This window comes from Chaetomium globosum, genomic scaffold (assembly GCF_000143365.1).
Source record: "Chaetomium globosum CBS 148.51 scaffold_3 genomic scaffold, whole genome shotgun sequence".
Classification (NCBI taxonomy): Eukaryota; Fungi; Ascomycota; class Sordariomycetes; order Sordariales; family Chaetomiaceae; genus Chaetomium; species Chaetomium globosum.
In genome coordinates this window covers 696,222-717,706 of record NT_165978.1, presented here as the reverse complement: position 1 = coordinate 717,706, position 21,485 = coordinate 696,222, and the positions used below count along the sequence as shown (strand labels likewise).

General features: G+C 55.2%; 10 protein-coding genes across 10 annotated transcripts; 7 read left to right on the top strand and 3 right to left on the bottom strand.

Annotated features, from left to right (window-relative positions):
• Window positions 1-224: 224 nt before the first annotated feature.
• On the top strand, window positions 225-1,700 carry CHGG_05515 (uncharacterized protein; the record flags this gene model as incomplete). Its single annotated transcript, XM_001221609.1, has 3 exons — window positions 225-478; window positions 539-1,060; window positions 1,127-1,700. 3 exons carry the CDS (start codon window positions 225-227, stop codon window positions 1,698-1,700), a joined length of 1,350 nt encoding a protein of 449 aa, XP_001221610.1.
• A 1,271-nt stretch (window positions 1,701-2,971) lies between these two features.
• CHGG_05514 (uncharacterized protein) lies at window positions 2,972-3,780 on the top strand (the record flags this gene model as incomplete). Its single annotated transcript, XM_001221608.1, has 2 exons — window positions 2,972-3,073; window positions 3,139-3,780. The coding sequence occupies 2 exons, from the start codon at window positions 2,972-2,974 to the stop codon at window positions 3,778-3,780; spliced, it is 744 nt and encodes a 247-aa protein (XP_001221609.1).
• Window positions 3,781-4,177: 397 nt separating this feature from the next.
• Window positions 4,178-5,599, bottom strand: CHGG_05513 (uncharacterized protein; the record flags this gene model as incomplete). The annotated part of the gene is made up of 4 exons (XM_001221607.1): window positions 4,178-4,256; window positions 4,431-4,477; window positions 4,826-4,940; window positions 5,358-5,599. The coding sequence occupies 4 exons, from the start codon at window positions 5,597-5,599 to the stop codon at window positions 4,178-4,180; spliced, it is 483 nt and encodes a 160-aa protein (XP_001221608.1).
• A 1,238-nt stretch (window positions 5,600-6,837) lies between these two features.
• On the top strand, window positions 6,838-7,509 carry CHGG_05512 (uncharacterized protein; the record flags this gene model as incomplete). Its single annotated transcript, XM_001221606.1, has 1 exon — window positions 6,838-7,509. One exon carries the CDS (start codon window positions 6,838-6,840, stop codon window positions 7,507-7,509), a length of 672 nt encoding a protein of 223 aa, XP_001221607.1.
• Window positions 7,510-7,799: 290 nt separating this feature from the next.
• CHGG_05511 (uncharacterized protein) lies at window positions 7,800-8,940 on the top strand (the record flags this gene model as incomplete). Its single annotated transcript, XM_001221605.1, has 2 exons — window positions 7,800-8,183; window positions 8,614-8,940. The coding sequence occupies 2 exons, from the start codon at window positions 7,800-7,802 to the stop codon at window positions 8,938-8,940; spliced, it is 711 nt and encodes a 236-aa protein (XP_001221606.1).
• A 562-nt stretch (window positions 8,941-9,502) lies between these two features.
• Window positions 9,503-12,587, top strand: CHGG_05510 (uncharacterized protein; the record flags this gene model as incomplete). Its single annotated transcript, XM_001221604.1, has 3 exons — window positions 9,503-9,967; window positions 10,158-10,682; window positions 10,785-12,587. 3 exons carry the CDS (start codon window positions 9,503-9,505, stop codon window positions 12,585-12,587), a joined length of 2,793 nt encoding a protein of 930 aa, XP_001221605.1.
• Window positions 12,588-14,745: 2,158 nt separating this feature from the next.
• CHGG_05509 (uncharacterized protein) lies at window positions 14,746-16,038 on the bottom strand (the record flags this gene model as incomplete). The annotated part of the gene is made up of 2 exons (XM_001221603.1): window positions 14,746-15,714; window positions 15,775-16,038. 2 exons carry the CDS (start codon window positions 16,036-16,038, stop codon window positions 14,746-14,748), a joined length of 1,233 nt encoding a protein of 410 aa, XP_001221604.1.
• Window positions 16,039-16,836: 798 nt separating this feature from the next.
• CHGG_05508 (uncharacterized protein) lies at window positions 16,837-18,531 on the top strand (the record flags this gene model as incomplete). The annotated part of the gene is made up of 1 exon (XM_001221602.1): window positions 16,837-18,531. One exon carries the CDS (start codon window positions 16,837-16,839, stop codon window positions 18,529-18,531), a length of 1,695 nt encoding a protein of 564 aa, XP_001221603.1.
• Window positions 18,532-19,375: 844 nt separating this feature from the next.
• CHGG_05507 (uncharacterized protein) lies at window positions 19,376-20,285 on the bottom strand (the record flags this gene model as incomplete). The annotated part of the gene is made up of 2 exons (XM_001221601.1): window positions 19,376-20,188; window positions 20,283-20,285. 2 exons carry the CDS (start codon window positions 20,283-20,285, stop codon window positions 19,376-19,378), a joined length of 816 nt encoding a protein of 271 aa, XP_001221602.1.
• A 202-nt stretch (window positions 20,286-20,487) lies between these two features.
• CHGG_05506 (uncharacterized protein) lies at window positions 20,488-20,769 on the top strand (the record flags this gene model as incomplete). The annotated part of the gene is made up of 1 exon (XM_001221600.1): window positions 20,488-20,769. One exon carries the CDS (start codon window positions 20,488-20,490, stop codon window positions 20,767-20,769), a length of 282 nt encoding a protein of 93 aa, XP_001221601.1.
• Between the last annotated feature and the right edge of the window lie 716 nt (window positions 20,770-21,485).

Here is a 21,485-nt window from a genome sequence, read left to right as displayed (position 1 = left end):
CGACGCCGCCCAACCCGGGTCGGGACCTTTAAAACGGTAGATGACTTCGATGACTTCACAGTCCCCCGCGGCTGGCATCGTATGTCCAGCCCAGAACCCCACTATCCCCTCAAGCTTTTGCTCGCTTTCCCCTCCTTGATTGCCTTACTGACATCCGCAACCCCCTTACAGCCGGCGCTGAACCGGGTGTGGATCCGAGCAAACCGGACGGCGGCCATGCCTCCATGGCAACACTGAGCGCCCCCTGCGAAATCACCGTTGTCGACTTCTCCAAAGACCGCCTCACCCTCCAGAGGCTCGACAATAAAACACTAACGGGATTCTTGAACCTGCCCCAACCTGAATGGGCCAGTTGCCGCTGGATCAATGTCAATGGTCTTAGTTGGGATGTTATCCAAGCCCTGGGCCGGCATAAAAACCTCCACCGGTTGGCAATCGAAGATATGATGAACACGAAAAACAGGACAAAGGCGGAATGGTATGTGGAGGAGATAGGAAGGCCTCGAAAGTGGACATACTGGATGCTAACCGCCGACAGGTTCCCAACACATGCCTTTATCGTGTTGACGCTCCAAAAATTGGTCCATTTATATGAATCAGAAAGTGAGGATTCTGATTCGGAGTCCGAAGACGATACAACTAAGAGCGTGCGGAGCAAGCGGAGCACAAAATCTCCAAAACGGCTACTGCGGCGCCTGAAGAGAGCGTTTCGCCGGAAACCCGATAACTTGGGAGAGAAATCCTTGGGCACGGGGAGGTCATCCATTCCTAGGAATGCTGGGGTCTATTTAAGATCTCAACCCACTGGCTTCTCCGAGGTGTTAGATATCAGCCAACTGCGTACACTGCAGCGCTACCATGCCTCGCCGAACGACCCACGGACCAAGTACATGGAAAAACATTCTGCCCTCTCCCCAAGGAACTTGGCCGTGGCTTGCGAGCAGGTGTCCATGTTCCTCACCAATGACAACTGCATCCTTAGCTTCTTTGAGCAATCAGCGCATGATATTGAAACGCCCATCATCCGACGGCTTCAGACCGATGACACCATCATCAGGCAGTAAGTCACCCCGACCACCTAACCGCCCCTCCCTCGGGGCCCACCGCTGACGCTGTGCTGTGCAAGATCATGCGATGCTTCCTTAGTTGGGCAAGCCATCATGGACGCAATAATCGATTTGGCTATTCCAGTCACGGCCTGCTACGATGACGTGATAGGTGATCTTGAACTAGACGTCCTCAACCGGCCTAACATCGGGCATACCAAGAGCCTCTATATCCTCATATCCGAAATCAACAAAGTCCTGTCCTTCATCAGCCCCATCACGACGCTCATCAATACTCTGCGTGACCACGAAGCCAAGGTGTCCCCGGATGTGGTCATGACGCACCTCCTGGACCCGAACCACGGCGTGATTATCACGCCTATGACTTACATCTATCTTGGGGATGTGCTCGACCATTGCGTGCTGATCACTGAGACGCTTAACCAGCTCAAAGGCTCGGCCGACGGCATGATTGGGCTTATTTTTAATACCCTATCAGCTTACCAAAACGAGTCCATGAGGCAGCTCACCGTCGCAACCATCATCTTCCTGCCCTTGACGTTCCTAACTGGGTATTTCGGACAGAATTTCGAGCCGTTTAGCGTCTTGCAAGAGGACATCAGCTACTTGTACGCATTGCCCCCTTCGGTTTAGAGGATTTCATGTCCCATCCACTGACTACCTGCTCAATAGTTGGAAGATAGCCGTTCCTTTAGTTGTTTTCACCACCATCGTCTTGCTCTGGGAAGGCATTTACGAGTACGGCAAAGCGCTGCTCCAGCGGCGCTATATTGGGCGCCTCAGGAAGAACCGCCCAAGAAAGCCGAACAGGCCCCCTCGCCTATGAGCACTCATCATGCGTATTGTCAGGCTCCGAATTCCTGGCATTGTCATAAACTCGGTTGCTTCATTCTAGGTGGCGAGATACAGGCTGCGGAGCTGGCGAGGGCCGGCCTATATAAATACGGCGGCCCGCACATGCAACCTTGACGTTGCCAATCCCCGCCCATGTCGTCGTTTCTGTTGGGGGTCGGTTGTGTTGAAAGTCCATAACTCCAAGCGAGGCCGTGCGGATTGTGTGACGCAAGCGACGTCAATGCGAGGAAGTCGAAAGGGCGACCGAGGCAGCTCTCGCGCATTTGTTGGCTCGGTGAGCTTGGCCACGGCAAAGCTTGCCGATGTGGGTCTATCACAAACAATGCCGCGCCGATTGGAAGCTTGTTTCGCTGCTTCGGCCGTCCCGCCGTAAGCCGGGCTGGCTGGCCCGGTTCGCTCCTTGGGGGGGAGGGGTCGAATACGAGATGCTTGGCGGTCGATCACTTCCGCACCCCGCATCAACCCCAGGCCCCGTCCAGCCTCCCGCCTTCTCGGGCCCAGCACGCATCTCTTCCAGTGAGAAAAACAAGCGCGTCCATTCGCGAGGCTTGTGCCAAAAGACAAGGGCAAGGGCGGAGGCTTGATAAAGTATGATGTGGCTGGTCCAAAAGCCAATCAATGTCTGCTGTGGAGCCGTCTTTCTCCGCGGGGTGCTTCTCCTTCAGCTCATGCCACTGAAGTTCCTGGTCAAGCTGGGTAAGTCCTGTGTACATTCATACCTCTCCAAACTTGGACCCAGAGATGGGAGCCCGAGAATACGAGAAACTGCATGATGATCGAATGCCTGCAGCCACTACCCCCCTTTTCGGTTCTCGATATGACCCGAGGATGCAACACTCCCGTCAGTGTCGCGAACGGGCCCGGCATGATGGGAACCGGATGTTGTGGGTGTGCGCAGTATAAAGTCGACCTCAATCCCATTACCACCCTCTCAAATGTATCTAGGCTACCGATATTCACACATTTATCCCCGTAGATACCTCATTGAGCACCGTTCCGGTACCGCCGTCGTTAATTAGACAAGTACACAAAGACACAAAGCCCACAACATGACTCGGTTCACTTTGGCCGCTGCCGCCCTCGTGGGACTGGCGAGTGGTGTTTTGGGAGACCTCGAGACCTGCGGTCCGGCGCAGTACGACCCGGCCCAGGTAAGTCGTGTCACCCCTCCGCGACAGAAACATATGGGTTGGACTGATCAAGGTCTCGCATGTAGTACGTCTGCTGGGATAACCAGTTTCTTTGCCCCATCACGGCCGGCGAGCCTCTGTCCAACTGCGCCGGTGCATGCTACAGCAAGTTCATGTACTCTTGCACCAATAACGTCCTAGCGCTTCTCCCGGCCACGGAAACCCCTTTCACTCTTACCGTTGACAACCCCGCCCTTCCTATCCACGGGAAGCCTGTCACCGCGGCCGGCCGGCATTGGACCCTCGATGGCGAGACGAGCAGTTACTGCCCTGAGCAGGTTGGCGATGCCTGCCCGCCGGGCGATGAGACCGTCATTGTCTCTACCGGCGGGCGTGTGTCCATGAGCGTCATGGTCCCCGGCGGCCAGCAAGCCTACCTGGACCCGTTCTGGAACATGGGCTACACACAGGCTCATTCGGCCGCCATCCCTGCCGGGAGCATCTTGGATGGCTTCGGTGCCTACGAGGGCGGCGGTTTTGTTAACCTTAACGGAAATGGCTGGGGCTGGGCTGCTTGCCCCCCGAGGGCCTCAGGCGGTGGTGGTCCGGGTTGGAACTTGGTGGCCCGCAACGAGACGAACGCGGAGAAGTACAACGAGTGCCACCCCATAAACTTGAAGATCAACTCACTGCCCAGTGCCACTTTCGGCGCTTGGCAGTACACATAGAAGAGGGATGTCATGCAGATATCGCAGCTTTCGTTCGCAACCGTTTATAATAAACGTTTGATTTCGTAACCGGTCAGCTTTTCTTCTGTGAATCAGTGTGTGCTATAGACCGTGCGTGAGTGTTGCGATGTCCCGAGTGTGTGCTAAACGAGCAGTGGCCAAGTTGAACGCAGGAGAATAAGCCACATTCCGGGAACGCGCAACTAACTCCCTTGCATATGTTTTTTTTTTGGGGGGGGGGGGGGGCATGCTAGGGTGGCGAGATAAATTTCCTCGGGCGAACACGGTGCTAAACCAAATAAATGTAGCAATGTATGAACGCAGTTTGGAACTATTGTAATAAGCAGGACTTGGAAACTGGCAGCAGGAGCTCCACCTCTTCTTGTGATACCAGATATCAAGTGTTTCCAAGATCAACTTGAACCTCCTGAGACTTCTGCCAACCAGTTTCCACAGTGGAGCCCCTCCCCGCCTGTCTAAGAACCGTAACGTTTGCTGAGCTATTTCCTTTGCATGCCGTCTAGGTGGGAGTCCGTAGGGCAGTGGTGTTCATGCAACCACGGGGTGCCGTCTATGATGCTCTCTATCCTCTATAATAAAGGTTGTAACGTAAAGCCAGTCCTATCCGCCCAGATATGGCCATGACGTACGTAACCTTCAGGGCTGAGCGATACGGATAACGGAGTCTTGAAAACATCTGTCTACTAGCAGTAAAGCGCCAGCAAATCTCAGCGGTTTGGGCTCCGTTCAAAACGAATCGCGTGGGGACTTTAATCAGTCCCGACCGAGGCGCTCTTCGTCGTCATCCCTAAGCTCGTATGCTGGGCGAAACTTCGAAGTGTCTCCGCCAAGTGCTAACGCTGGGTTTGGTCGGGTGTTAGTGACCCCCCCCAACGAGGTGAACCCCCGGTTGTACAGCTCGCAGAACGGAATCTGGAGGTGCCGGATGAACTGCGCAAGAGTCAGCCCGGGCACCATTTGCACCGTTTGAATCACCCACGACCCTCGAATAATACATAAACCCAGAAAGAAACAGCGAACTCACTGCCCAGATCTCGACGTAATGCCAATCGATGACGGGGTGGACACGCATAAACTGCGGCCAGCCATCGTCCGTGGGGTCAAAATGTGTCAGGAACTCCCCGTGCGGGTCAGTCCGCCTGGTCCCCAAAAATATCGCTTGGATTGCTGGGGTGTCTTCCAGGTATGCCTCAAGAGCCGGTCGCATAGGGAGCGCATAGCGTTTGAGGTCGAGATGGTATTGTTCTGCGGACGCCGCCACGAAATCTTCGACTTCTGAAAACGGATCGGAAGAAACTATATATATCGCTTGAAGGGGTCGAGGGGCAGAATCGATCGTTGGGGGCGAGGGAGCATCGAGGGAAGGCGACGAGGCGGAGGCACAGGTAGGAAGACAAGCGAGAATCAAAACCAAAAGAACGAGACAGTCCTTGCCGCCATTATATGAGAGAGAGAGGTCATCAACCCTTTCCGGATTGCACGATCAAGTCAGCCGCGTTGGTTTCGCCCGAATAACTCCCGCTGTCGGCCGCGGGCCATGCTATCGGATCACGTACCCATATCGGCGCAGCGACTCATGAATCACGCCCATGGACACTCGAATTTGGCGCTGCACGTTGCGCAAGACATCATCGTCGGGTTGTTCCGAGAGGAATGCATCAATCTTTGCTCGCAGGTCGAAGCATATTGCAGGCAAAGCCCGCGGTATTGTGGCATGGGCCGTCACCGGGGCGTCGGTTTTGGTGACGCCATTGATTCGCGCATCGTGCTGGTGCTGGCAGGCCGAGTTGGCTGTCATCTCTTTCTGTCCGGAATGAATCTGGGGGGAGAAAAGGTGCGAGCGGCCGGGACGGAGGAGTCGGAGCTGGCCAGGTTGGACTCATCTGGCGAGGTGGGGGGAAGGATGGATGCGACCCACAATGCGGGGGTGGGGCACACAAACACCCCACCCAAAAGGAACAAGCACCACGGTACGAAGCTTAACGATATTTGTACTAGTTTCGCGAGGTATTGCAACACGTTCGGTGGCAACCGAGCTAACTACCTAGCTATTTAAAGAACTTGAAAAATGTAAAAGAACTAAGAACTTCTACTACCTGTCACGGGCACAGCCCGTTCCTTGTAGGGTTAGGGTTGTTATATGTAGTTAGGGTTGGGGTTCTACAGACGGGCCAAGTGGGGCCCTGCAGGATGGGGGCAATGGGGGGTCTGCGCGCAGCATAGGTGGGGCACCGCGCAGTGTGGCCTGGGCGCAGGTACGAGCAGGGTTTTTCCTGAGCGTACCCCGCCTCCCACTTTCGGTTCCTCGTTGTGACAAACCTACTCCAGGACCCCGTCCTGTTAGGGTTCAGCTTCGGTCGAAGGTAATCTTGCAAGGGTGCTTAGGTTCGGTGCAGCCAAAGGGTGCACAACAAAGACTTGTCTCAACAGTAGGCTTCACGAGCTTGTAGCGAACTGTAGTTGTGATTGCTAACTGGAGAACTCCCAGAGCTCTCCAGAACGAGTGACTATATACTGGCTATCCTAGTGTGCTCAAAGTGCTCAGGGACCTGTCGCTGAGCATTCTGAGCACAGGTTGCTCAGAGTGCTCATAGCTCCCTTGTTGAGCAGAATGAGCACTTGCTCATTCTCTTGGCATGGCCCTTCATGAGCGATGGGACCGCTGTCTCATTGGCCGTGTAGCCCTCCCCAATGATTGGTTCGGGATACTGCCAGCGTACCCCGCCGGCCGGCTGCAGGCGGCCATAACCGTGACAGTGGTCCATGCTCCATCTTCACCTTAACCCTTCGCTCCTTAGCTTCTTCACCTCTTTATGGTGCAACAGAGATCATCACCACGACCCAAGGTCCACACCGTGATAGTTTGCACCATCTACGAGTGGCCGCGTCGCTTCCCTGAACCCGTTTTACCCAACTGAGAATTTTCCAGACCTAGAACCCCGTTTCACGACCCGACCAAGCGCAGAAACCAGATACCAGACAGAATTCCCAGGCCCAGACCGCTCGAAGATAGCCCCATATAACCCGATCTCGACAATGTCACAACCCAGCGACCAGCAGCAAGCCGAGTGGGGCAGGGCCCTCGCCGACGGGTACCAGAAGTTCCCACGAATCGCCGCCTGCCTATCGACTGGCATTACGGTCGACCCCATAGCTTTGATCGGACAGCTCTCCACGCCCAGCCCCGTAAGCGAATGCCTTCAGGCCGCCTTCCATACCATCGAAACCTACCTGAACCACCAAGAATTTGAGCGCCAGCAGAAAGCGGATGAATTCAGCAAAATGGCCGCAGCGCTGGCCAAGGCAGTCACAGACGGCAGCTCGGCCCGCGAAAAGCCTAGGCGACGCCTAACCACCGACCCCGAGCCGTTCTCAGGAGAAGAAAAGGACATTGCGAAGCGCCAGGTCAACTATGTCAATTGGCGCTCACACATCGGCCGTGTTCTTCAGACCGACAGTCACATCTTCAAGACCGAGTTCGAGAAGCTCCAATACACCGCGGGCCGCCTCACAGGCGAAGCGTACCGGCTCTTCCAGGCCCGATTCGATGTGCTCACCGCGAGCAAGGACAACAGACAACTGTGGCCGTGGGACTCGACAAAAGACCTCGTTGCGGCCCTCGACGGAATTTACGCCATGATGGACTTGAGTAAGACAGCGGCATTGGATTATGACGATTTATGGATGAAGGGACAGCCGTACCCCTAGTTCATCGCCAAGTTCATCAGCCTGGCAACCCAATGCCACAAAACCGATGCTCAGAGAGTTGAGGACCTGAAGAAAAAAGTGTCACACGAGCTCGCCGAACAGCTGCGCGCACAAGTCGACGTACCTGGGACCGAGGAATTTTCGAAGTGGTGTAGGCTCTTTCAAAAACTCTAGGACCGCCAGCAGGAAGCAGCACACTATGACAAGCCCTAGCCCAAGGAATAGCCAACCCACCCAGCCTCGCCAGACCTCCCAGTTCCGCCCCGACCGAGAACCGGTGAATATCCAGCATGCCGACGGGGACCCGATGCAGCTTGATGCCATACGCCGACCGTTTGTCTCCAAAGAACCGTGCCAGGCAAACGGCCTCTGCTTCTATTGCAAGAGGCCTGGCCACGGCATCGGCGAGTGTGAGGAAAAGAGGAGGGCCGACGCACGCTTTGGTCCCCCGAACCGCCCCTCCGCCCCCCTCCCCCGGGACTACTAGCAAATGCCGCGCCCACAGCACCCGCGCCCGCAGTTCCACCGCAACAATGGGAACCTTTCGCCGCATGACGCCAGGGTCCACAACTGGCAGAACGATCAAGCACGATTTCAGCCCGGTGACCGTTCCCAGTACATCCGCACCGCGGGATATGCGACCAGCGAGGTCGACTCATCAACCCCAGACTCCTGTACATCAACACTGATCACGCCCACGTCCGAGGCAGCGGGTAGTGACCATTTTTTCCCCGGGGAACAGAGAAACGAGTAACCTCTGTCCATCGCCGCGGACAGAGGTCGAGAGTAACACAAGGCCGAGATTGGATCTCGAGGGCTCTCCTGTCAAGGAAGCCGCTCCGTTTGAGGTCCACGGATAGCAAATCATTGATTGTCTTAGCCCAAATGTCCCCTGCGCACCACCGCATACCCGTGAATGCCCAGATTGATAGCGGATGCTCAACACGAGCCTTCTGCGATAGGAGGCTTGTCGACCAACTTAACATCAGAACATTAAAAACTCCTTACCCGCGCACCCTCATCCTGGCAGATGGGAAGAAAGCTAGGCTTCCAGTCGACAGCTACTTTATTGCACCACTGACGATTGGAAACCACGAGGAACAGGCCCTTTTCTTCGTTACCGACCTCTCCCCGGAAACGCCGGTCATCCTCGGCCTTCCATGGCTCCAGCGTCACAACCCGGCCATCGACTGGGCCAGTCTGTCAGTCACGTTTAATTCCGACTACTGCCGGGCGCTCTGCTGCCCTGAGTGGCTCGACAACCGCGCCCCCGTCCAGCGGGCACCGCCCAAGAGCTTCCACGATCTTCACATCCCAGGTGAACCGATACTCCATGCGTCTGGGCAGAGAAGGGACGCGCCAAACACCCCGCCTATCTATCGGGGAGCACCCCAGGCGCAATACGGTCCGGCAAAGCAAGCCGATGGATAAGCTGGCGCGGAAGCGCTGGCAAGCTACAGTCGAAGACGCCCCGGAGGAACCACGGCGCCCTGCAAAGGCGGAAGGCACAATAGAATTCCCGATACAGCTCACGCTCCCGTCAGGCACAGATCCCTGTAAAACCAGGAGCACCTCGTCAGAAGGTGGGTCCAGGGCCCGAATGATCGCCACAGCAGGAAATACGCACCCAGTTCAGGTACGCCCCGTCGCCGGCCAACGCCGCCGCGGAAAGACACCTCCCAAGATGCTGCCGCCACGGGCGGCACCGTCCCCGGAGGACCACAGCGGGCCTGCCCCGCAGACGGGCCGCCCCGACCTGGCCGATATCCGCATGGTCCGAGCCATCAATTTCGCCCAATACAGCCAGTCCCCAGGAACCCAGGGTTTTCAAGATCACCTGGGACGAGCTCGACAATGCCACAAAAGAACCGAAGCGCCCGACGGTCATGCCTGACATCGACCATCAAGACCTCCGCCCCGTGCTTCTCGGGAGGGGTAGCCCAGTTCGGGCCAAGATGCTCTTCCCGGAAGAATTCCATGATTTCATCGATGAATGTTACCACCCAACACGGCTCGCAAAGATCACGACAGCCGACGTCAACAAGTTCATGGAGGACAAGCCGGAACTGTCACGCACCGAGCTTCTTCAGAAACTCCCCCTTGGCTCCACGATCTCGCCAGAGCCTTCTCCCCACAGGACGCAAACAAGTTACCGCCCCGCCGGTCGTGGGGTCACAAAATCGAAATCCAGCCGGGAAGGGAACCCCCGTACCAAAAGTCACGCCCTCTGTCGCCCGCGGAATTACAGGTCGTGCGGAAGTGGCTGGACGACAACCTAAGCAAGGGGTTCATCAGGGAGTCTAGGGCTCGGTGCGCCGCGACCCTTCTCCTCGCTGCGAAGCCGGGAGGGGGAGTCCGTATCTGTCAAGACTACCGAGGCCTGAACAGCGTCACAATCAAGAACCGGTACCCGCTGCCATTGGTCCGCGAGACTCTCGATGCCATTTGCCGTGCCAAGGTCTACACGAAGTTGGATATCATCGCCCGCCTTCAACAAGCTCCGCATCGCAGAGGGACATGAGTGGAAGACGGCGTTCATCACCAGATTCGGCCTTTTCGAGTCCATGGTGATGCCGTTCGGCCTCTGAAACGCGCCCGCCTCATTCCAGCACTTCATTAACCATACGTTATTTGACCTGCTTGACAAGACATGCACGGCATACCTTGACGACGTCCTTGTCTACTCGGAATCCAGGAAAGACCACCGTGACCACGTCCGCGAAGTTGTCCGCCGCCTGGGAGATGCAGGCCTCCAGATCGACATCAACAAGTGCGAGTTCGAGACCACCAGGACCAAATACCTAGGCCTGATCATCACGCCCGGGGGCATGGAGATGGACCCCGCGAAGGTGATGACGATCCGAGACTGGAAACAGCCAACGAACCTCCGCGATCTCCAGCGATTTTTGGGGTTTGCCAACTTCTACCGACAGTTTATCAGGGGCTTCTCAGTCGAGGCCCTCAAGACAGCTTTCATCACCGCGCCAGTCCTCGCCATGTTTGACTACGACCGAAAAACAGTGCTGGAAACTGACGCCTCAGACTGGGCGTCCGGGGGAGTACTCTCGCAGATCGATGATGAGGGCGTGCTGCGACCCGTAGCATACTTCTCGGCAAAGCACAGCGCCGCGGAATGCAACTACGAAATCTACGATAAGAAACTTCTAGCCATCGTCAAGTGTCTGGAAGAGTGGCGACCAGAGCTCTAGGGAACCCAGGAGCCGTTCGACGTCCTCACGGATCACAAGAACCTAGAATACTTCACTACGACAAAGGCGCTAAACCAGCGACAAGTCCGCTGGTCGGAGTTCCTGACCGGGTTCAACTTTAAGATCACGTACCGGCCAGGCTCTAAGGCAATTCGCCCCGACGCCCTTAGCCGTAAACCAGAGGACCGCCCAGCTCGCGCGGATGCCGACGATGACCGCATCGAGAACCGACAGCGAACAATGCTGCCACCTGACCGCTTTGACAAAGCGGTACTCGCCGAACTGATCCGCGAAGCCAATGAGGCTGGCGATATCACTGCCGCCCCCGCACGGCTAATTCTATCAGACGATGCTACGCCGATCGATGACCTTATTGACCATGCATACCAGAGAAGCGACATGATCCGCATCGCCCTCGACTCGCTCCAAGACCATACCACCCGCCGCTGGCCTAAAGAAATCCGAAAAGAGATGAGGATTGCCATGGCCGACTGCAAGGTGGTGGAAGGGCGAATCTACTACCGGGATCGATTGTTTGTCCCCGCCGACGACGACGAGCTAAAAATCCAGATCATATACCGCGCCCACTCCTCGGGCCCGGTTGGACACCCGGGCCGATACAAGACGACAGAGCTGGTCTCGAGAACGTATTGGTGGCCGCGACTGTCGCGAGATGTCCAATCCTACGCCCGCGCATGCGAGCTCTGTGTCAGAACGAAGGCCCCCCGGACGTCACCCGCCGGGTTCCTGCACCCCCTCGCCGTCCCATTCCGTGCCTGGTCAGATATCTCGGTTGACTACATCACACCGCTGCCCGACTGCGAACGGACGGGCCGCAAGTACAAACACATCGCCGTCGTCGTCTGCAGGCTGACAAAGATGAGACACTTCATCCCGGTCACCAGCTTGACCGCAGAAGAACTGGCAGAGCAGTTTGTGGCGCGAGTTTACGCCCTTCACGGTTCCCCAGACACAATTATCTCGGACCGAGGAACCCAGTTCGTCTCGGAATTCTGGAGGGAGCTGTCTGCACGGCTATCAATCACACTGAAACCCTCCTCGGCCTTCCACCCGGAAACCGACGGCCAGACAGAACGGGTCAACGCCATTTTGGAACAATACCTACGGGCATTCATGAACTTCCACCAGGACGATTGGGTCGATTGGCTGTTGCTCGCCGAGTTCGCCTCCAACAACACGGTCAGTGAAACCACGGGCTTCTCGCCATTTTTTGCCAATTATGGCTTCAACCCGCGCCTGGGATTCGAGCCCCGGACCCCATGCTCTCCGGACAAGACTCCGCAGCAAAAGAAGGAATTCATGCGCGCACACAATATTGCGGACCGGTTCGATCAGATCCTGACCCAACTGAAAGCCCTGTCCGCCGAAGCCACCCAGCGGTACGAACAAAACGCCAACGCCCGTCGCGAGGATGCTCCCCGGTACTCGGTGGGAGAACGAGTATTTGTCAACACCCGGAACATGAAGACCAATAGGCCGATGAAGAAGGGAGACGATAAGTGGGCAGGACCGTACAAAATTACCGCCTCCTACCCCCGTGCGTGTGCCTTGGAATTGCCCGAAGAGATGAGGATCTTTCCCGTGTTCCACCATTTGCTGCTACGCCTCGCAATCACAGGACATGGTCTGAGAGTCCAGGTCGAAATAAACGAAGCAGAATCTCGGGACATTCGTGGCCGCATCCTGGAACGAGACGACGGCACAGGAGAGATAGTAGAAAAATGGCTGTTTGATGGACTTCTGGACTGCCACAACCAAGACGGGTACCACTACCTGATCAAGTGGAAGCATCACCGGCCAACCTGGCAACCCGCGTCAGATTTAAAGGCCAAGAACAAGCTATTTTAGCATTCCACGACGCTAACCCGGATAAGCCCAAGCCACCACACTGGGTAAAGCGGCCCCGTGCTCTCCAGCAGCCCGCAATGGGACCACGACGCTCTACACGACTCAGGATGATAGTCCGCCGAGTGGGTTTCGCCGCTATGCAACACGTCCGAACTGTCGAACGATACATTAACGCTAAGGAACATCTCGGAATGGCAGTAGGGTTAGTGTGAGAATTTCTTTCCTAGCTTGTATAAGGCCTGCTTGGAGTGTTCGAGACGAACACTCTTGGAAGGGGGAGGTACTGTCACGGAACCAAACCTAGTAGGTTATGTAATCCGGTGGTCCATGCTCCATCTTCACCATATAGCCAAGCCCTTAGCTCCTTAGCTTCTTATCCCATCGATAGTACTATACCGATAGATATTTGTGACGAACCTACTTCAGGACCCTGTCCTGTTAGGGTTCAGCTTCGGTTGAAGGTAATCTCTCAAGGGTGCTTAGGTTCGGTGCAGCCAAAGGGTGCACGGCTCTCGAGCTTGTAGCGAACTGTAGCTGTGATTGCTAACTGGAGAACTCCCAGAGCTCTCCAGAACGAATGGCTATATACTATCTAGGATTCGAAGTATCTCCGTACTTTTCCTTATGGGACGCCAGGTGCTATGTTGCTATGTGCTATGTTCTGTCCTAGCACCATAGCACGTTAGCACCTTGCAGCTTGACTGATGTTCCTGTTCCTTGTCCTGACTGGTCCGCCGAGCGATTGGCTCGGGGCGTCCCGCGCCCCGAGTCCCACCTGTTGGCATATTCGTGACAGACTGGAAGCTATCATGGAGGGCTCACTGCCAGGCAGTTGAACGGAAGCTAAGGACCCAGGACTTTGCCCTGTCAAGGATTGCGGCCAAGACGTGGGGCCCGAGCCTTGCCCGGGCCCGAGAGGTGTACACCAAGTGCATTCGCAGTGCTATAGTCTACGGAGCCTCTAGCTACCGCCAGCCAACAGCTCCAGGGGGGACCAACAAGCCAAAAGGGATCGCAAAGGTTCTGTCGAAAGCTCAGAACAGGAGCCTCCGCATGGTGGTTGGAGCTTATAAATCGCCCCCTATTAGGTGCCTAGAGACGGAGGCTTGGGCGCCACCACTGGACCTCTACCTCAACAAACGGCTTGCCGACTTCGAAGACCGGCTACGCAAAGAGACCCTACAAACAGGGGCGGGACCAGAAGCCCCAAAGACTACCCCGGGGCACTTGATCACAGAGGCTTGCAAAGAGTCTACCGCAGGTTTAGAAAGAAGAAGAAGGGCCGAGGACAGAAGCCCGTCATGGCCCGCAGGCCCCAACACCCACCGAGCAAGCCACTATTATAGTGGGCCGGTGGGCTAGCCAGAGGTGGAAGACAGGAGAAAAGAGAGGCAAGAAGTTGAAAACCGACGAAGTGATGGAACTAGTCTGGCAGGCCCGGTGGGAGCAACAGAGACCAAGGCAAGAGGGGGTTGATATAGGCCTTAAGGACTACCTATTCAGGGTTAAGGTCCCGGAGGTCCGTACCCCCTACTGCGGGTACGGGGAAGGCAGGGAGACAGTGGAGCACTTGGTGTCCTGACCCAACGTTACAGAGACCGTGGGAACACCGGGAGATTCGGTCACATGGAGACTTACAAACCGTACTACGGGGAGTAGGTGCCCGGAGCGCTAGGCTTGTTAGGAAGGTCCTTGGCTGGCTGATGGACTCTGGTCGGCTACTGGAGTACAGTCTAGCCAGAAGGCTAGAGCTAGAAACCGTGGAGGGAGAGGGCTAGAGAGTCCGGAGGCCGGCAAAGGGCTCCTTTCTTTTCGTAGTAAGATGGATTCATACATTGTAGTCGCGAAGGGGTAGGCAGAGGTTTTTGTCCGGCCCATAGGGTACGGTTTCCTTTGTAAATAGCGGTAGAAGGACCGGCGCGCCCACGGGCATATCGGTGTAGGAAATAATATAATAATAATTCTATTAACGTGGTCCACCCCCAAGCGGCGCACTTTTCCACAACCACACGACAAGAAACATTAATTACACCACCACAACGCCTGTAATACACCGAAACTATACAGGGTTATATACATCTGACATTACCACATCTCCCTGACACGTGCGCGCATTGTGCCCAGGCTTTCCACACTTGCCACAACGCCGTGGAGTCGTCTATGTTTGACCCCGCCGACCACCATTTTCCCGCGTTTCACGCTCTACCTGTTCCTGCACCTCTCTCTGGGCTAATAGATCATGTGCATCTCCTACAGTAAGTGATCCTCCAAGACGCACACGTGTTTTTTTGGCCTTCCGGCGCTTGCTCAGTGCCTCATTTGCCTTCTGTAAGGTACGTATCTCAGCCGTCATTAGGGCAACCGAGTGCGCCAACGCCTGCGTCCCCTTCGCAAGCTGGTCGACAGCAGTGAGAATTTGCGTCGGCGAGCTTCCCTGGTGACGGGCAATCCGACTTTTGATGTACTCGGATTGCGAGACAGCCTCTGTTGGGTTCCGTGGCGTCTGGGAGGACCAAGGATCGGCAGCGGCGGAGGGGGGACCAGTTGGTGTTGGCATCCGTAACTTGACATCCAGCTTGGATATCACTGAATCGGGGTCAAAGGGTACTAGACCTGCAGCTCTGAAACCCCCTCTGTTGTTGCTCTCGGTCATGGCGGCAAAGTGGGCGGCTTTGAAGGCGAGGAAGAACTCGACCTTGGTGATGTGGTTGATATGCGCTCTGACGAAGTGCTCGATTTGCCGACCGTACGCCGTTTTCAGGACGCTAAAACACCCAACATCGAGTGGCTGGGTTATATGGGATGAGTGAGCCGGCAGGCTGATGGTGGCAATGTTGTTCTGCTTGCAAAAGGCTTCGAATTTGGCCGACAGGTGACTCTCATGCGCATCAAGCACAATCAACCGATACACACCCTTCGTACGAGACTTTGTGAGCTTATAAAAATGTTTGACCCATTCTAGGCCGGTCTCGTTGTCGGTCCACCCATTGGAAGTTGGTTTGATAGCCCAGTCGAGCGGAAGGTTGCTCTCTGTGTACCAGTTTGCGAGGTGGTACATGCCTTGCACGATCAGAAACGGCGGGAGGCACCGCCCTTCGCCATTGATGCACTCGATGACAGTTGCCCACTACCGATTCCCAGGCTGAACTGCCTTGCCCCTTCCACGTCAATCAGCGCGTGTCACTACCATAGACGCGCAGATAACGCCCATCATAAAGCCGGTCTCGTCGAAGTTGTAGAGGTCGCAGTCGTGGATGCCGTACTTCGCTCTCATGTTGTGCACAAGCTTGAACCACGCGCCAATAAGCTCTAGATCTTTGCAGAGGGCTCTCTGGAAGTCGTATGCGCGATTGAAACGCGTCTTGAGTTTTGGTTGTCGCTTGACGAACTTTTCGGCCCAGTGATTGCCGATACGTCCGCCGTCGCGCTGCGCGAGTAGCAAATTGGCCATATCTTCAACACCAGCGTACTGGGGCGGAAATCCTCGCGCATCTAGGTCCAATATATATCGAACAACTGCCTCCTCTTCAATCTGCCAATCGATGAGGTGCAGGTTGTGACTGGGACTTTGGCGTTCGTCCGTTCATTCTGTGGCGGAGCGTAGCTTCGGGCACGTTGTAGATTGCTGCAGCTTTCCGGCGACTAAGTTTCTGTTCTCGTCGAATAGCTTCAATTGTCAGGATAACCTGGCTTTCTTTACAGTGAGTTGCCATTGCTGGTCGCGGGGAAATGTTGTATAGCAGATGGAAATGTGTGACGCGTGGAAAAGTGCGTCGCTTAGGGGTATCCGTCGCTTAGGAGTGTGCGTCGCTTGGGGTTGGATCACGTTATAAATTTAGAAGTATATAATAATCCTAAGATAGTTCTAAACTAGTCAGCTCCATTAGCGTCTACTATACTAAAGTATTTTATGCCGGTACAAAATAGAATTAAAGCTTATAGGTTACTTATAGGAGGGATATAATCGATCCTTCCTTCTAGTTACTAAGAGGAGAGTATCTATTATTAAGTCTCGAGGTTTCACTAATTTAGGGTTATTCCTTATAGGCACTAGAGTAAAATCCTTAATATCATAATCCTGAAGACTGTAGTACTACCGAAACCAGGAAAGGCTCCGCCGGCGTATCAGACCCCGGGGGGATACAGGCCCATTGCTCTGTTGCCAACCCTGGGGAAGGTAATAGAGTCAGTGGTCGCCAGGAAGGTCACTCAAGCTGCAGAAGTCAACGGCCTCCTACCAGATGAACAAATGGGGAACAGGGCACACCGCTCTACAGAGCTGGCTGTCCGGCTAGTAGTAGCTCAGGTCCAGGAGGCGTGGAGACAGAAGGGTGCGGCATCCCTATTGCAACTGGACATCTCAGGAGCCTTTGACACGGTCAACCATACCCGACTGCTAGCAACTTTGCGAGAAATGGGCTTCCCGAGGTGGCTGGTCCTCTGGACGAGAGATTGGTTGACCGGTCGAGAGGCCACCCTTCTTTTCGACGGCAAGACGGCGGCGCCGACGGCAATTCGGGCAGGGGTCCCCCAAGGCTCACCCCTTTCCCCTGTTCTCTTCATCCTCTACATTTCCTCATTATACAAGCAGCTAAAAGACGAGCACCCTCACTTGGCTATAACAGGGTTTGCGGATGACACCAACCTTCTAGTATTTGGTCGAAACCCCGAAGCCAATGTCCGGCAACTAGAGGCGGCGTGGGAAACGTGTATACGATGGGCGGACAGTCGGGGGATGAAGTTCGCCCCGGAAAAGAGCGAACTGATCCATTTCAACAAAGGGCGACGGCAGTGGACCGAACAAGTAAACCTTGCCAACCCAAGGGGAGGCACCAGCCCCGTTAAACCAGAAGGGTCTGCCAGGTTCCTGGGAGTCTGGTTGGACTGGAAACTCAACTGGAAGGCCCAACTGGTGGCGGTGGAGAAGAAGCTGAGGACCCAGAGCTATGCCCTGTCGAGGATCGTGGCAAAGACATGGGGGATGGGGCTAGCCAAAGCGCGAGAAGTGTACACAAAGTGCATCCGGTCGGCGCTGGCCTATGGCGCATCATCGTTTCACATCCCCACGGATGTGGGAGGCGAGCCGGCAAAGAAAGGCATCACCAAGGCCCTCGGGAAGGCCCAGAACAAGAGCTTGCGGATTGTGGCGGGAGCCTTTAAGTCTACCCCCATCCGCAACCTCGAGACGGAGACATGGGTGCCACCGTTGGACCTATATCTCAACAAACGGCTTGCGGACTTTGAGACCAGACTCCAGCGAACCGACCTAGACGACAGTCAAAGCGGCAAGAAGACGGCGGGGAGCGTTGTCCTCACCGCCTGCCGCAAGATACAGCAGAGACTTAGCTCGAGGAGGGGCAACAGGGGCCGACCGCGAACCTTGGGACCTCAAGGGCCTACGGCGGTGGAGAGAGCCGCGGGCACGGTCATGCGCTGGACGGGGGGAACCGTTGATACGAACAGGGTAGTAGAAGAGGCTTGGAAAGCCAGGTGGTTAAAGGAACGGGACGGCAGGGCAATCACCAGGCCGGCGGACGACTTTGACCATCAGCAGGAGACGCTATTCCGGAACGAAACCCTAAGGAGGCACGACGGTCTCAGCAAGGCAAAGAGCTCACTGCTGATTCAAATCCGGACGGGAGCAATAGGCTTACGGGACTTCTTGTTTACATGGGAAGTCCCGGAGGTTCTGACTCCTGCCTGCGAGTGTGGCGAGGGACGAGAGACTGCCGAACACCTGGTAGTGTGGTGTTTGGCACCACCGTTGACTCGAAGACGGGAGAGAACTGGAATTCGGACACGACGGGACTTTTACTCTGTTCTACACGGCATCAATCCCACGACTGCACGGCTCGCGAGGAGAGTCCTCGACTGGCTGATGGACTCGGGGAAGCTGCCGATGTACAACTTAGCCAGGAGGCTCGAGCTGGAAGCGGTGGCCTGAAGCGCCCCCGTTCGGAGGCCAGGAGGCCTCCTCTCTTTGTATATGTGGGCTCACTAAAACGCATCGCTCCTTGATTGTTGGTATGGGTTTTTCACCGGCCCGGGAGGGCACGGTTTTCCTGTACACTAAATAGCTGAGGGTCCGGCACGCCCTAGGGCATAGCGGAGTATGAATAATAATAATATCATAATCCTTATAAATCATTTTTAAAGCCTAGGTTTAACAGGTAATCTGAAGGTTAATAATATCGGGTACTTCTTATAATAAATACCCTTAACTATTTCTTCTAACCATGAGGTTACTACTTCTTGTTTTACTATGCTATAACGTATATTATCAACGAATGACCCATATCAACGAATGACCCAGCCCCCACAGCACTACATTAACTATCCCTAGAAATATTACAACAACACTAGGAAATAACTACAATTACATCAGAAACAGCTGTATCAGTGGCTTCTGCACCCTCCTGGCAAGTGCGGGCATTATGGCCAGGCTTGCGGCATCTACTACAGCACCGAACGTTCGTACGAGCCCCCCCTGTACCACTACCATCCGGCTGCGTTTCCTGCACTCCCCCCTTACCTACAGCCCTCTGGTCTAGTAGATCCTGTGCATCCTGTACAGTAAGTGACCCTCCAAGCTGCACACGTGTTTTTTTGGCCCTCCGTCGCTTGCTCAGTGCCTCGTTGGCCTTGCGGAGCGAAGAGACCTCTGACTGAAGGAGAGCCACCTGGTGCATTACAGCCGTTGTACCTTTGGTTAGCTGGTCAACAGCAGCCAACATTGAAGCTGGGGAGCTGTTTTGATGGCTAGCGATGTGAGTCTTGATAAGGTTTGACTACGAGCTGGCTTCTTGGGGGCTGTGTGGGGTCTTAGAGACCCAAGGTTGTGCAGTGCCAGGCCGGGAGTTTGGGGGTGTTGGTGTATGAAGCTTGACATGCAGCTTAGAAAGCACCCTCTCTGGATCGAATGGTACGATGCCGGCCCCTGCAAACCCATCCTGGATATTCTTCTCTGTCATGGAAGCGAAGAAGGCTTCGCGAAAGGCGCAAAGGAACTCGAGCTTGCTGATGTGGTTGATATGTGCCCGCATGAGCTCCTCAACATAGCGACCGTAGGCCTGCTTCAGTGGCCCGAAGCAGCCAACATCAAGTGGCTGGCACTTGTGGGAAGAGTGCGGGGGCATGGAGAGTGTGATGATCTTGTTGTCCCGGCAGTAGAGCTCGAACTCGGTGGAGTGGTGGCTTTCGTGGCCGTCGAGGATCAACAACCGGTATATACCCTTTGTCCGGGGCGCCGTATGGTAGTCAAAGTGCTTGATCCAGTCAAGGCCAACTGCATTGGTAGTCCAGCCATTGTCGGTAGTTGCCATGCGCCAGTCGAGTGGTAGATTGCACTCGCGGTACCAGTTGGCGAGGTGGTATTGCGCGGCCAGGATGATGAATGGAGGGATGGCCCAGCCAAGGGCGTTGACCCCCTGGATCACAGTCGCCCATTCGCGATTACCAGGCTGGGCCAGATTTGCCTTGCCACGGCCATCTGAGGTCGTAACTACCATACCTGGGAAGATCATGCCCATCATGAACCCAGTCTCGTCAAAGTTGTAGACATCGTCATCTACAATCCCATATTTGGCCCTGGTATTCTGTATCTATAGCTTTATTCTACAATTTATTAGGTTTTTAACTTACTTTAATATAACTATTTAATATTTCTTCTACCTTCCCTTGTATTTCACTAGTTACCATAGTTTACTAGATTTGGGATTATACTCATAATTTTACGCATGTTATTATAGAAGGGTACTCATAGACCCCTTGGCCATGAAAAGGGACAGCTTTGCGTTAACTGCGTCAAAATACACGAAATCACCTGCATTCGAGAGGGCTTGCAATGCTCTAAGCCCCGGCCGCGGCCCAACTGTTGCGGGAGCCATTGTGGGCAACTACAATGGCCTCGAGAACAGGGGGACTGTCGACGGGAGGAAAGGAAAAATCTGTCCCAGTTGTGGGGCCCGCCCCACCGCCCGGAAGAACCCAGCCAATTAGAGCTCACCAAAGCGATGAAGATATGAACGACGACGACGATGACGACGACGACAACGATAGCCTCGACGGGAGCACCCCGTTTGCAGGATTGAAGGACGAGACAATAGCTGGGATGCTGATGGATACGGTGAAGACGGACGACCGGGACACGGCGTACTATATGGTCGACGAGCTGATGGAATGACTACGGAAGCAAAGATCAAAGATCGGGGCCCTCGAAGCGGCTAGTTCAGAGGGCCTCCGGAAGACTATTATAGAGGCCGTGGCGGGGGTGGTGAAGGAGGAGGTTGGAAAGGTAACGGGGGAGCTCCAGAAGGAAATACAGGAGTTAAAGAAAGGGGGTCGGGCCGTATCGACAGCCCGTTCGTGGGCTACGGTTGCGGCCGAGGAACCCCCGAAGAAGGTTATACCAGGAAGGCTTTATAGGGAGGTGCTAGTTCGGGGGTCGACGGAGCCATCGTTAACGAGGAGGTTACCACAAGAAGTGGTCCAGGCAGTTAACCGGGGCGTCGGAGAGGAAGGGAGCCATTGCGGCCCGGAGGCTCCCAAGTGGTGATGTGATCGTTACATTTAGGGACACGGAAACAAAGGAGTGGCACGAAAAGGAGGGGAATAGAGGGTGGATAACAAAGGCCTTCGGGGAGGCTGCAGAGGAGAGGAAGAGGACCTTTACAGTCCTAGCGAAGGGGATATTGGAGAGAGACTTGAAGGGGGTAACGGAGGAGGAGTTCGGCAGGTCGACTGGACTGTCGACAGTTGAAAGAGTTCGGTTCCGGATCCCAACAAGGGAAGGTATTACAAGGGCTACAGCCCTAATTAGCCTGGCTAGCCAGGAGGAGGCAAAGAAGGCGTGTGAGGAAGGGGTCCTCTGGCAGGCTCAGCTATTCGACTGCGAGCCAT